Source organism: Podarcis gaigeae (assembly GCF_964106915.1).
Source record: "Podarcis gaigeae genome assembly, chromosome: 1".
Taxonomy (NCBI): domain Eukaryota; kingdom Metazoa; phylum Chordata; class Lepidosauria; order Squamata; family Lacertidae; genus Podarcis; species Podarcis gaigeae.
Window position 1 is genome coordinate 47,540,804 of NC_139678.1, and position 13,294 is coordinate 47,554,097.

Sequence of the window (13,294 nt, forward strand, 5' to 3'; positions counted from 1 at the left end):
TTTAGCAAATATAGATAATATAAACATTTAGCCTTTTCAGATCTTGGTGTGGGAAAAGGCACACTGCTTGGGGAGTGTTCTCAAAGCCTTGGAAGTAATTGCTATGGTTGGCTCTTGAGCTTTCCTCCTAGATGAATGGTATTGCCATTCATAACAACCAAAAGGAACTTTAATGTAATGCAATGACAATGACAGTGCGTTCTAACAAAGTACTAATGTGGTGACACACACAATAATGCCATTTGTTCAAGGTCCCACCATGAGTTTCTTATTTTGGAGCGCCTCAGGTGGCAAACCTATTCGCCTTTCAGCCCTTGTTCAATTGTTTGAAAGTTGGTTGATTGAAAAATTAAAAATAAAGTAACTAATATCTGATCAGTGAGTGCCCTCTAGTGATGAAAAATATTTAAATCCTCTGTCTATAGATTGGAAATTCCCTATGACATCTGCCTATTTACAGTTTCTAAGCACCGCCCTTTAAATTCAAATGTGAAATCTTATCTGGATCTGACTCAGTGTAAAATCTGTGTTTCTTCCTCCAGAATTAAGCACAATGCAAGCTGGGCTGAGCAATCCTATATTCATATTAACCCAGCACAGGAGATATGCCACCACTGCACTGGTAGAATGGCCGCTATATCCAATCCATGCTCAGTCCAGGGCAAGAGGAAAACACCCTAGCAGAAAATGCAGAAGCCAATCAGGAACTATACTGGCAATAATGCCCACAAGCTGCCTATGCAGGGACAGACAATGAACTCATGACAATCAGAACATAGCATGACTAGTGGCTGTTACACATGCTGAGGTGCTGGTGTCTGTCAGGGCTGGTTCAGCATGAAGACTCAGAGATGAATAATAAAGCTAATTCTTTTATTCAAGGCAATAGAACACACACAAACCTGCGGCAGACCCTCCAAGTGTCTCTATTTTGCAGGGACAGTCCCAGATTTACAGAAGCCATCCCAATTTCTGATTTGATCCTGAAATGTCCCGCTTTTCCTTAGAATGTCCGTATTCTCATCAGAGAAATATTGGAGGGTATGGTAGGATTTTCATCAGAAAAATGTTGGAGAGTAAGACGTTATCTGACCCCAAGCCACCTGAAGGCAGCCCTGTATAGGAAAGGTTTTTTATAAAATGTTTAGTATGTAATTTTTATTATTATTTTTATATATGTTGGAAGCCACCCAGAGTGGCTGGGCAACCCAGTCAGATGGGTGGGATATAAATAGTAAAATTATGATTATGATGGACATCCCTATTTGGAGGGATGTTGGAGGGTATGCTAGGGTATGACTGGCCCTGGTAAAGACATTCACAGAACTAGAGTTCTGGATCTCCCACTTCCTCCCCACCCCTGTGTCTTCCCAGCAGTCTTAAACTCCACTGGAGAGGGGCCCTCTGAGCTCTCTGCTCTGTAACATGCAACACCCTCTGAGTCCTCCTCAGAGACAAGCGGGGAGGAGAGCTAAATACAGTAGGACCTGCCTGCTCCTGTGAATCTGTCTCAGCTTCAGCCCCCACCTCCTCCTCAGCTTCCTGTTCTATGTCTGCAGTGTTTTCCTTCTCTCTCTCTCTCAAGCCTGTTTCTTGTTCAGCATCCGCCCATTCCTCCTCTGTCTTCATTGTCCTACTACCACTCTCCCAGCTCAGAGCTCTTCTCTTCTGATGCTTCCCTGGGGTCTTCGGGCTGGAGCTCCCCACCATTCCTCACCACCCAGCCAGTCCCTGACAGTGTCCTCATCACCCTGAGTTGATAGGCTCTTTCTCTATGGACAACATATGAGCATTATCATCAGTTGAGTCCATGATGGGTTACCACTAGTGGTGTATCGTGGGTTGCCAGGGGCATGTCTGTCCCTTTTATACCATTTTTGTATTTTCTGGTTGTGTTCTTGGCCCTTCCTTCCTATTATAAGCTTGTCCAGGATATTGTGGCCATTCAGCCAACAGCGCTATCTTCTCTCAAAGCATAATTATAGTTATGAGTTGCTCTGCAAATTACTTCCTTCCTGTCAACATTGAACGTGAGCTTTCAGAGTAGCTTTTATTGTTGTCTAATCCAAGAATGGGGAATGTGTGGCCCTCCAGCTCCTAAACTGTGACACTCCTTTCTTCACATGGCAACTATATTTTCTGTGCTCTATGATTTTACACACTGCTGCAGAAACTGTCAGTTTCAATTCGAACTGTAAAGGCTTTCACTTCCAGCCATTTTTGAAATTATGTTAATAAGGCAGATGTTTCTGTTTGTTTACCTCGCCTTGTAATTAGAAGAGAACGCTTTAAAAGTATGTGTCAAGACAACATTTTTTTCTGTTGGTATAAACTATATGCTCTGTGTTCAGGGGTTTGCTGTGGGGTTGTTTTTGTTTTTTTGGTCTGGTTAACCCACATATGGCAATTGAAAGGACCCAGGAAAGAGGAAATCTCCAATTAACATCAATGCAAACTTTAATGCATGCTAATTTCAAGGGCAGCTCATTTAAACCGCGGTCAGCTGATTTCTGTATTTCTACAGGATTAAATCTTCAACATCTGGCACCGAGGCTTCCAGCAATCTCCAATGCTGGCAACAATCCCAGATATGTGGAATGAAAATGAAGCATCGATGTGGTATACGCATGCGTGTGCACACAGACAAGCATGCCAGCCAAAATAAGTGATCCCACAAACCGTCCTACACAAACCACCCTGGAATTAATAGATTCTATGCCAGGCTTCCTCAGCCTCGGTCCTCCAGATGTTTTTGGCCTACAACTCCCATGATCCCTAGCTAGCAGGCCAGTGGTCAGGGATGATGGGAATTGTAGTCTCAAAACATTTGGAGGGCCGAGGTTGAGGAAGCCTGTTCTAGGCAAATGCTGACAAGTCAAAATTGATTTTCTTGTGACTTTAAAATATCTAACATTTCAGGAAAATATTATATTTCGGAAGCTTTCCCATGGCAAGCTCAGTATATGCATCTTGTTCTTAGCATGTGAATGACAAAATCAGCAGCAGGCAATTTTGTTTTATCCTTTAACTCCGTAGTTCCCAATTAGGTAAAAAGTGGGGACCCCCTATTTTTCAAAAGCCAATCCACAGACCCTCTACCTTTGAAAATTTTGATAACTCTATGGTGGTTACCTATACAAAGCAATTGTTTTTTAAACAAAATGTGGGGTAGCCCCTAATAAGCAAAGGATTTTAGGCATACTAAAAAACAGACTAGGGCTGAGTGATATATCATGATGTTGGAAAACAGATATCAGCAGCTAAACATTGCGATATTCCGATATATCACGATGTCTTAAATTTGAGATCAGGTGTGGGGATGAGGGAAGAAGTAGCCTCAGAGATCGAAGGTAGTGTCATGGTGTCTTGAAGTGAGGGTAATCAGCTCTGTTTTCCCTCAGCTTGAAGGAAGGCAGCTCAGATCAGCAGCATTTATCAGCCGAGATCGGAGGTGCCTTGAAATCGGCTGCCCTGCTCTACCTCACGCAAGGAGCAATATATTGCCGCATATTGCCAGGTCAAAATCGTTATCACAGTGTGATTTAAAAAGCGAGTTTGGTCAATATATTGAAAAAATTGCACAGTGCTGAAACAAGACCATTGAATCTGTGATGTTACCATGCAAAAATGACAAAAAAAATTAGTTGTGGGGAAGCAAGGGATGGGGCCGCGGGCAGTGGCGTAGCGTGGGTTGTCAGCACCCGGGGCAAGGCAAGTAATTTGTGCCCCCTAACCCATGGATTTGCGCCCCCTAACCCGTGGATTTGCACCCCCTAACCCTAACCCCCAGATGTTGCGCCTGGTGCGGCCGGCCCCCCCTGCACCCCCCACGCTAGGCCACTGGCCGCGGGCCCCCTGGATGTGTTCTCCGGACCCCTAATTGGGAACCACTGCTTTAACTAACAGCCAGATCCTACTTATGTTTCCTTGAAAGTGCAGCTGTGCTCACTGAGATTTATTCATAGTAAATATGCTTAGGATTTCATCATGTGTGAATGAAGAGAGCTGGGGATAAGAACACAAGAACCGCCTGCTGGGACAGGCCAATAGCCCATCTAATCTAGCATGCTGTTCTCACAGGGGCCAACCAGATACATTTCACTCATCTCAAGGAGACACATGGCCAGTTCCCTAATTGGAACCACATTTTTCGGCTGCGATGTTATGGGGCCCATCATCAGACCCAAGGTCCTGAAAAGTTGTTGGACTCCAACTCCCATCAGCCCCAGGCAGTACGACCGATGGTCAGGGATGTCAGGACTTCTTTTCCAACAAAATCTCGAGGGCCAAAGTTTCCCAATACTGTTTAATATTGCATTTTCATTGTTATATGTGTTTTGCAGACTGCCCAGAGAACTTATGTTATGGGGCAGTTATGTAGATCCAGTTGAGAACAAAAAATAAATCTTAGCATCCATTTGCAACATCAAAATGGCTCAAAGTTGCGTTGCCCAAACTTGTGTTGCCCAGGCGTTTCTGGCAGCACAGAGAGTGGGCATGTTGCAGGGCAGATCTTCATGAAGCCAAGGGCAGCCTGTGTATGTTGGAAATATCATGCTCAATATTTCTCTGATCAGTTTGAGGTTATTATTGAATGTTCTCTACTGCATCCTGTAACAATAAAACCCAGACTGTTTTATTGCCTGTGAGTCGGATCAGAGGGGAGATACTGTTGCTTTATGTTCGGAGCACCATCGACTTTTGCACCTTCTCTCACGAACCTTGCAAGAATAGAGGAAACTGCCCAGAGCAAGCAGGTTAACCACTCCTTGGAGGAACACCTGGGTGCACCCAGGTGACTGTTGCTGGGCCACTCTTCACGTTATCACAGAACAAGTGGTGGGATGGATCCTGTACCTGGGGGAGAGCAGACTATGATGACCAGAGACAGACTCACAGAGAGTGATGAGCAATAGTCAGCAGCTGGAGCAGATGGTTCCTGGACTTAGAAACATAGAAGGTGTTGTGAGGAGGTGAGAGGGAAGAGAGAATGGTACCAAATGGGTGCTCTGTCAGTACAGTGGTACCTCGGGTTAAGTACTTAATTCGTTCCGGAGGTCCGTTTTTAACCTGAAACTGTTCTTAACCTGAAGCACTACTTTAGCTAATGGGGCCTCCTGCTGCCGCCACAGCACGATTTCTGTTCTCATCTTGAAGCAAAGTTCTTAACCTGAAGCACTATTTCTGGGTTAGCGGAGTCTGTAACCTGAAGCGTATGTAACCTGAAGCGTATGTAATCCGAGGTACCACTGTACCACTATTGGGGCTTGGGGAGAAACCAGAGAAACTGTGATTATAGTCCTCCTCCCCCCGCCCCCGTTGGGGTTGTAGTGAAACTGTGTGCAAAGTGGTTGTCTGTTTTGTGCATTCAAGCTGTGAGCAGAGGCAGATATAGGGGAGAGCGACCAGCTAGCCTGCACTGGGCACAGAGCCAAAAGGGTCTCGCAGGGACCCTTGTTGTTTGCCAGCAACAATGGCAAACAAAGCAAGAGGCGGGGAATTGAACTGAATTTCGGTGTCGCACCAAATTTTAAAGCCCAAAGTTGTCCACTGCTGTGAGATGCTTACCTGTATTTATCCAGTTGTGACATTGGTTAGAGTGTCCTTTGCCAACAGAGGGAGCCTGTTGGGAGCAAATGTTACAGCAATATGGTCAAACAAGATGTAGTCTTGCTGTATGTAGGAGAATGGAGAAAGGGAGTGAGACATGAGGACAACAGTTATATATTCCAGCATGTTTGCCCCTTCCCTTGCTTAATTGTATGGGGTGGCCTATCCTAGAACCCCCAGTTGCTTGAATTGAGTTTTGTATTGGGTATTTCACACACAACAATCCCTTCATGTGCAAAGTGACCTTTCTCACTTTTCCCCATCACCAAGTCCCCCCGCTCCCTGCACAAATTCTAAGTGTGCACAGCACTAGGCCACAAAGATATAGTCCACGTGCTACATGCCCCACCATCTGAGCTGTGGCCTCCCCACCCCTGCCATCATCTGCAATGTGGAGATAGTGCTGCTGGCCAACCTTACAAAGCTGTTGTAAGGATTATGGAGATACCACGTATGAAGGTTTTCACAAAAGGGATTTTTCACATTTATTTATTTTAATAGCTTTTCTCCAAGAAAGGTTCTCAAAGCGCATGGCTACAAATAAGACAGTCCCTGTCCCTGCGTACAGGACACAAAAGGAAAACAGATTGGGAGAGAGGAGGAAATAAACAAACTCAGGTATAAGTTCTTACCTACTAAAATCCTAGTGATGTCCAACCTTAGTCATACTCAGAGACCCACTGTTGGCTATCACTCGCATTGAGCTGTGGAGGCAGGCGTGAGGGTTATTCAAAAGGCACATGGGGAAATACTGCAAGGGCAAGAAAACTCGCAGTACGCTCCATCCCCTTCTCTCTTATTCAGACCCCTCCTTCCTCCTCCTCCCCGCGTCCCCCATCTCGCGGCAAGTGGCGCGGATCAGCGTTCCTCGCGCGTCTCTCCTTCCCGCGGAGCAGCAGCAGCAGCAGCAGCGGAGGCTCCATCGCATCCTCGCAGGCGGAGCTCCGAAGGCGGCGGCGGGAGGGGGGGAAGGGGGGAGGCAGGAGCCCCGCAAGCGAGGCCGGTGGCGGCGGAGATGGGCAGTCGCTGTCCTCTTCCACCTTCAGCTTAGGAGCCACAACATGCTGGGGGTTGCGCAGCCCAAGGCACCTGCCAGCTGCCTCCTCCCGGCCGTGGGCAGAGGCTCTGCGCGGGGGTTGCCGGGCGCCATGGAGAGGCCGCCGCAGCCGCCACTGCTGCTGCTGCCGCCGGTAACCTGATCTGCCCCCCACACGACACACTCACACACACACACACCAATACCCGTTTGGTGCTACATCATCGAAAGCCCGCGGAGCCCCCGAAAGCCCAAACGGTGAGTGATCGGCACCCCCTCCCCCTCTTCGCCCACCCCAGATGTTTTTGTCTGCGGCGAGGGGACTGATCGATTGATGCACGTTTTGCTACGGGGCGGGGGGTGGGAATGGAAGGGTCGCCGGGAGGGGCAGGCAGCTCACCGCTGTGGCTGGAGGAGAGCGTCCGAGGCTTTCCAAGGATGGTTGTTCCCCATCAGGGTGTTTTCTGGGGAGCGGCGCTGCATCCCAGCGGCAGGGAGACGAGGCGGAGGCTTGTCCAGAACCGGGGAAACCGCGGAGAGGTCGGTCTCACGGGACCCGGAGGAAAAGCAAGCAAGCTTGCGTTAGAAAGAGGCGCTTTGGGATCCTGATCCCCTCTGTCGTCCCCGCACCTCCCCGCCCTCCCTCCCCTTTCTCCGGTGGGACTTCAGGGCTGCTAGATAGACAGCAGGGCAGGTGCGAGGGGGCTGGGGAGACGGAAGGGAGGGGGACCTCTTCAGCGCCCCTCTCTCCCATCTCATTATATGGGGGAGGCTAACCTTAATCATCCACGTTGCCCAGGGCGGAGGGAGAAGCGTTTGGGGCGGCGGAGCTTCGGTTGGGATCCCGCCCATTCACACACACACCGCCGTTAGGTTCCCCTCCCCTTGATCTCCCGTTACTCAGGACGACTTTGCAACTTCTCGCAAAACTCCGCACTCTTTTCTCCTTTCAGTCACTGGGGCAAGAGCCACGGTGCATAGAAGCCAACTCCTAGGGGCCGAGGTCCCTTCGGCCCCCTCAATAAAATATTTGACACCCACCCACACCCAAGCATTGCCATTCAAATAGCGTGCCTCTCTGCACCATGTCTTGTGATCGATTATGCGGGGTGCCCCCCCCAATATTTTATTCAAGTTGGCACCCCTTGCCACGATGCGGGGAGTCTCCCCGGATGGATCTTGCCCGGGTGCTATGGGGGGGGTGGAGAAAGGTTGTGGGTTCCGCTGCTTCCCACTGTACGCCCCCCCCCCCCCGGCCATGGAGACGCAGATGCCGGCTAATCCCTCGATGGCAGCAGATTAAATCCCGGCGAGGTTATTTTTACGATTGATCCTCCTGATTTCGCTGCTTCTCTTTTTGCTTTCGTTCCCTCGCAGATCCTGCAGGAAGCCAGGCATGGTGGATCCGGTGGCGGATGCGGGCGAGGAGAAAGACGCAGAGCCCGGGAGCGCAGCAGCAGCAGCAGGTGGAGACGAGGCCTCGGCGGCGGCGGCCCCGGCCCCGGCAGCAACAGCAGCAGCAGCAGCAGCAGCAGCAGCCAGTTCCTCCTCCTCGGCGGCGGATGGTGCCTCTCCGGCGTCCGCCTCGGGCGCGGCGGCGGAAGCGGCGGCTCCTCCTGGCGGAGAGGCGGGGCAGCTGCGCGAGGAATCGCCGATGCTTCACCTGGACCTGTACAACTTCGACTGCGCCGAGGCCGAGGGCAGCCGCTATGTGCTCACCAGCCCGCGCTCGCTGGAGGCGTGCGCCCGCTGCGCCGTCAAGCCGGTGGAGCTGCTGCCGCGCTCGCTGGGCGAGCTGGTCAAGGAGGCGCCCGGGCGCTCCATGCGCGTGGCCGCCGGCCTCTACGAGGTCTACGAGATGGACCGGCAGAGGAAGCTGCAGCAGTGCCGGGAGGAAAGGGAAAGGATTATCCGCGAGGAGAAGAGGAGGCTCTTCACGCCGCTCCTCACCGCCAGCCTGCCTTCCTCGCCGGCGCCCAGGATCGCCTTCAAAAGCACCAGCGGCAGCTGCACCCCAGTAGGGCAGACCAGGACCGGCTGCTTGCCTCCTCCTGCTGCTGCTTCTGCTGCTGCTGCTGCTTCTGCTGCTCCCACGGGCGCCAGGACCAAGAAGAGCCACTCCTTGGACTCCTTGCAGAAGAGGAGGGATGGCCACTCCACCAAAACCTCCTCCGACTCCGGGGCCTCCTCTTCCTACAGCGGAGACAGTTTCCGGGACAAGTGGCCCAAGGAGCTGCCCAGGACTAAGACGGTGGCAACTATGACAGCCCTAGTAGGCCGCAGCTTCAGCTTGGGCGACCTGAGCCACTCGCCCCAGACGGCCAAGAAGGTGGAGAGGATCGTCAAGGAGGTGAAGAGGAAGAAGGGCCTCAAGGAGGTGTCGGAGAGGGACCGGAAGATCGCGGCGCTGATGATCGCCAAGCAGCAGGAGGAGAGCATCTTGAAGGAGCAGAGGTACAGTGCCCACCTGCAGTGGGACATCCAGCGGAGGCAGGCGGAGCAGAGGAGGGAGCGGGAGGAGAGGCAGAAGCAGAGGGCCTTGCTGCAGTGCCACCAGCTGTGGGAGTCGCGGCTGGAGAGGCGGCGCAGCAAGGTGAGCCAGGAGGAGCAGGCAGCCGCCCTGCTGAAGCAGAAGCAGAGCTGGCAGCAGGAGGAGAAGTGGCGGGAGCACCTGGAGAAGCAGGAGAAGATGAGGCGGGAGAGGCAGGAGAAGGCCCTCCTGGATGACAAGAAGAAGAAGCGCCACCAAGAGCACAACCTGAAGGCTCAGGAGGAGGTCAAGAAAGAGGCCATGGAGCGAGAGGTCCAGCTGCTGCAAGAGAAGCTGTCCTTGGCCGCCCAGAAGAAGCTGAAGAAGGAGCAGCTGCTGCAGAGGGAGAAGCGGCTGCTCAACCAGGCCGAGAAGCGGAAGCACGAGATCATCCTCAAGGAGAAGGCCAAGCAGGAGGCCGAGGAGAAGGCGGTGCTGAGGGCTTCTGTGGAAGGGAGCCTCAACAAGGCCCAGGAAAAGTACGAGCAGCTGGTGGAGAAGAGGAACCAGGAGCTGAGGGAGAGAGCCAAGCGGGAGGAGATGCAGATCCAGAGGGCCAAGAGGGCAGCGGAGAGGAGGGACCGGGAGCAGAAGGAATACTTGAAGGCCTTGGCCAGGGCTTCCGAGCGGAAGCAGCAGCATGCGGCTCAGGTGGCCGAGGAAGTGGTGCAGCAGAAGGCCCAGAAGGTGGTGCAGAGCCGGCTGGAGAAGGAGAAGGTGCAGAAAGTGAACAAGAGGAAGGTGGAAGAGAACGAAGACATCCGTCGCAGGGAGATCTTGCAGTCCATTGAGAAGAAGCTGGAGCGGAGCGAACAGATCTGTAAGGAGAAAAAAAATGTCTTGGAGAACGCCCGGTCTGTTGCTCGGGCGTCGTTCCATGTCCGGGAAAAAGTCCGGGAAGAGATGAACATACGTACCTTTGACAGGATGGCCTTTGAGGCGGAATTACAGGCCAGCCTGGTTAAGAAATAAACAGTCTTTTTTTCTATTTCAGTTAAGTGGCAAAACCTTTTTTAAAAACCTTATTTATTGTTTCAGGGGAGCACAGAAACTTTGGCAGCTACTTCACAGAACTTTTTCAAACTGCATTTGTTCAGACACCTGTTTCTGCCATTCCTGCAGAGGAAAAGGTATATCTTACCCTTCACTGAAGAAAATGTTGTTTACAAGGCTCAAAACAGGGACAAATAAATTTTCTACAACCTAGTGCTGCAGTAAAAGCTCCTCAGAAAATCACAGGCCATTTCAATTCCTCCTGACGAAATTACCAAACAAGCAGCTACTTCCTTTTTTTATACACCTCACACTTAATTTGGACGCCATTCGCTTTGGATCAGGCTGCAGCATTTGCATGCTGGGACTTGCGCTCCCTTTAATATATAAAGACGAGTGTATTTTACAGTGTTTTGGCTCATATGGTGCACTTTATCCATGCTCTTGGAATGGAAACACTGGAGCTTGTAATGGACATTTCTAGACCAAAAAAAATGCAAGTAAAATTCTGATTAGGCCTGATCTATGGCATTAAGCAATATGCAGAAACTCTGGTGCAGATAAAACTATAAACATATGGGAGGTGTTTTAAAGCTCCTTTCATTAACTTTTTGCTGAGAGTTATTGGGTGGCATCCAGCTGTGTCCATTGCTGAAGGAAGGGATCCTCAGTGGAACAGGAAAGGGAGGCAGTTTTCAGCAGTTCCCCCCAACTCATGCAGCCTCCCATGGTTCCTCTAGAGCTGAAGCTGTAGTAGGAATCACAAAAAATGCTTGCCCCCCTCATTCTGCTGCTGAATGCCTTCCATCAATGGGTAGACACCAATGGATGCCACCCACTTTTTACAAGAAACGTAGTAGAAAGAACAGGCAAATGTTGCAAATATTGACCTGTAGGAATAATTGCACCAAAAGTGTTTAAAACCACCTTGAAACTCGGTTATCTTGTTGCATTCCAGGTACCGTATTTTTTGCTCTATAGGACTCACTTTTTCCCTCCTAAAAAGTAAGGGGAAATGTGTGTGCGTCTTATGGAGTGAATGCAGGCTGCGCAGCTATCCCAGAAGCCAGAACAGCAAGAGGGATTGCTGCTTTCACTGTGCAGCGAGCCCTCTTGCTGTTCTGGCTTCTGAGATTCAGAATATTTCTTTTCTTGTTTTCCTCCTCCAAAAATTAGGTGTGTCTTGTGGTCTGGTGCGTCTTATAGAGCGAAAAATACGGTATGTTCCTGTAGTACCATACCTAGATTATTGGATAAAACCCATTTAGACCAATGTGCCCAATATAGGAAGAAAGTATCGTGCCTGATCAGAGAGCTGTATGCTGAAAGTAACATCTCCACTTATCCAAAACATTAAAAGCAGCTAAATGTATACACAAGTGGAACTAGCTGCAGGCGAAAGCTTATGAACCACCTACATATTGGATGGTAATTTAATTCCTTCACAGCATGAAATAAGGTCTAGTCAAATTATTTCAGTTGTTTGTCAAGTGAGGCTAATAATGGTGTATGGAGACATATATTGTAACCAAATGAGTTTTGTAATATCTCTGCTCAGCATGGGATCATATCAGCCTGGATAGCTCAGTTGGTTAGAGTGTGGTGCTGATTATGCCAAGGTTGCAGGTTCAATCTCCTTATGGGACAGCTCCTGAATTGAAGGGGGCTGGACTAGATCAGTGGTGGCCAAACCTGGCTCTCCAGCTGTTTTGGGACTACAGTTCCCATCACCCGTGACCACTGGCCCTGTTAGCTAAGGATGATGGGGGTTGTAGTCCTAAAACAGCTGGAGAGCCAAGTTTGGCCAGGCCTGGACTAGATGACCCTCAGGGTCCCTTCCAAGTCTCTGATTCTAAGACATTTCTACAACTTTGAACTAAACAGTTGTGTTAGCAGCAGAATGAGTCCCACTAGCGGAATGGAGCTCCCCCCCCTCCATCTCCCTCCAAATTAGTACTGTGGGCTGGGGGGTCAGGAGAACCCCAAGAACGGGGAGCAAGGGGAGGAAAAGGGAAATTGTTTCACCTGGCAAGCAGAAATACTTGCACCCGCAGAACCATCGTAATAGTGCAACACTAAATTCCTCTCTCTGAGTATCGTAGAACGAGTCTCTTAAGGAAGCACGATTGTCCCCCTGAAAATTGCACTATGCAGAAATAAGTTGTAATGTTCATTATTTGGTTGGTCTTTAATATGGTAACAACTTAACTTAGCAAGCGAGATCTTCTGCAGTATTGGAAGGGGCTAATATAGAAATGGTAATGTCCCCAAACAGAATTGCTAAATGTTGGCGACGCAACAGGACTGGCTTTACCATTCTGTTTTTACATAAACTATACAACACCATGAGCATATATGCCAGGTAGGTTTTTTTAAAAAAAATTAATTTGCTTATTTATTAAAATATTTCAGAGCACCTTTCGAGGCATAATGGCCCTCACAAGGTGGTGTACAAAATTCCAGAATAAAATATCATGATATATAAAATCATCCAGTTAAAAATGGAACAGTACAAATTAATCCAAGCACAGCAGTTAATAAAATGAGATTGAAAAAGAACGGTCTTCAGAGTTTTCTTTAAAAAAAAAAAAAGCACAACCTGATAATGATGCAGCCACACATTTTTGGGAGGAGAGAGCTACATAGGTTTGAGGCAACCACCCAAAAAGCCCTGTTTCAGGTACCTGTCAGCCTAGTAGCACATAGGTAGCTAACCTGAGGTCCTTCAGATGTTTTAGACTCCTAACTTCTGTTGGTTTCAGCCAGCATGGCTAGTGCTTAGCAATTGTGGGAGTTGTAGACTGCAGCCTCTGGAGGACACCCCATTGGCTATGCATAATCTAACCTGTATCATTAAGAGGTTAGGTGGCCATGATCTGCCAGGAATTCTTTAGCTGTGGTTTCCTGGATTGCAGGGGGTCAGACCAGATGACTCCTGGGGGTCCCTTTCAGCTCTACAGTTATACAAGTCTATGATAATAACAATATAAAACCTGGGAGTAACAGAATGTGTAAACTTGTAAATGAATACAAACATAATTTATTTATTTCTTGGCTATAGGATATGGTTAAGGACAAGTAGGAGAAGCAAAAAAACTTATATGTGTAGTGATAAATATTAAAGT

General features: G+C 49.3%; 2 protein-coding genes and 1 long non-coding RNA gene across 3 annotated transcripts in view; 2 read left to right on the forward strand and 1 right to left on the reverse strand.

Annotated features, from left to right (window-relative positions):
- Nucleotides 1-6,405, reverse strand: part of LOC310848837 — a 114,296-nt gene extending 107,891 nt beyond the window's left edge. The window contains exons 1-3 of the long non-coding RNA XR_014566648.1: nucleotides 6,243-6,405; nucleotides 5,569-5,623; nucleotides 4,700-4,857 (exon numbers count right to left, since the gene is read on the reverse strand). This is a non-coding gene — a long non-coding RNA (uncharacterized lncRNA). The remainder of the gene's footprint in view (nucleotides 1-4,699; nucleotides 4,858-5,568; nucleotides 5,624-6,242) is intronic.
- The window catches only part of SLC10A1 (solute carrier family 10 member 1), a 322,488-nt gene that overhangs the window by 104,371 nt on the left and 204,823 nt on the right, over nucleotides 1-13,294 (forward strand).
- CCDC177 (coiled-coil domain containing 177) lies at nucleotides 6,590-10,776 on the forward strand. Its single transcript, XM_083747138.1, has 2 exons — nucleotides 6,590-6,904; nucleotides 8,024-10,776. Exon 2 carries the CDS (start codon nucleotides 8,043-8,045, stop codon nucleotides 10,146-10,148), a length of 2,106 nt encoding a protein of 701 aa, XP_083603264.1. The 5' UTR covers nucleotides 6,590-6,904; nucleotides 8,024-8,042; the 3' UTR covers nucleotides 10,149-10,776.

Coding starts and splice junctions, on each gene's coding strand:
- CCDC177 (XM_083747138.1), top strand. CDS start 8,043: ATGGTGGATCCGGTGGCGGATGCGGGCGAGGAGAAAGACGCAGAGCCC.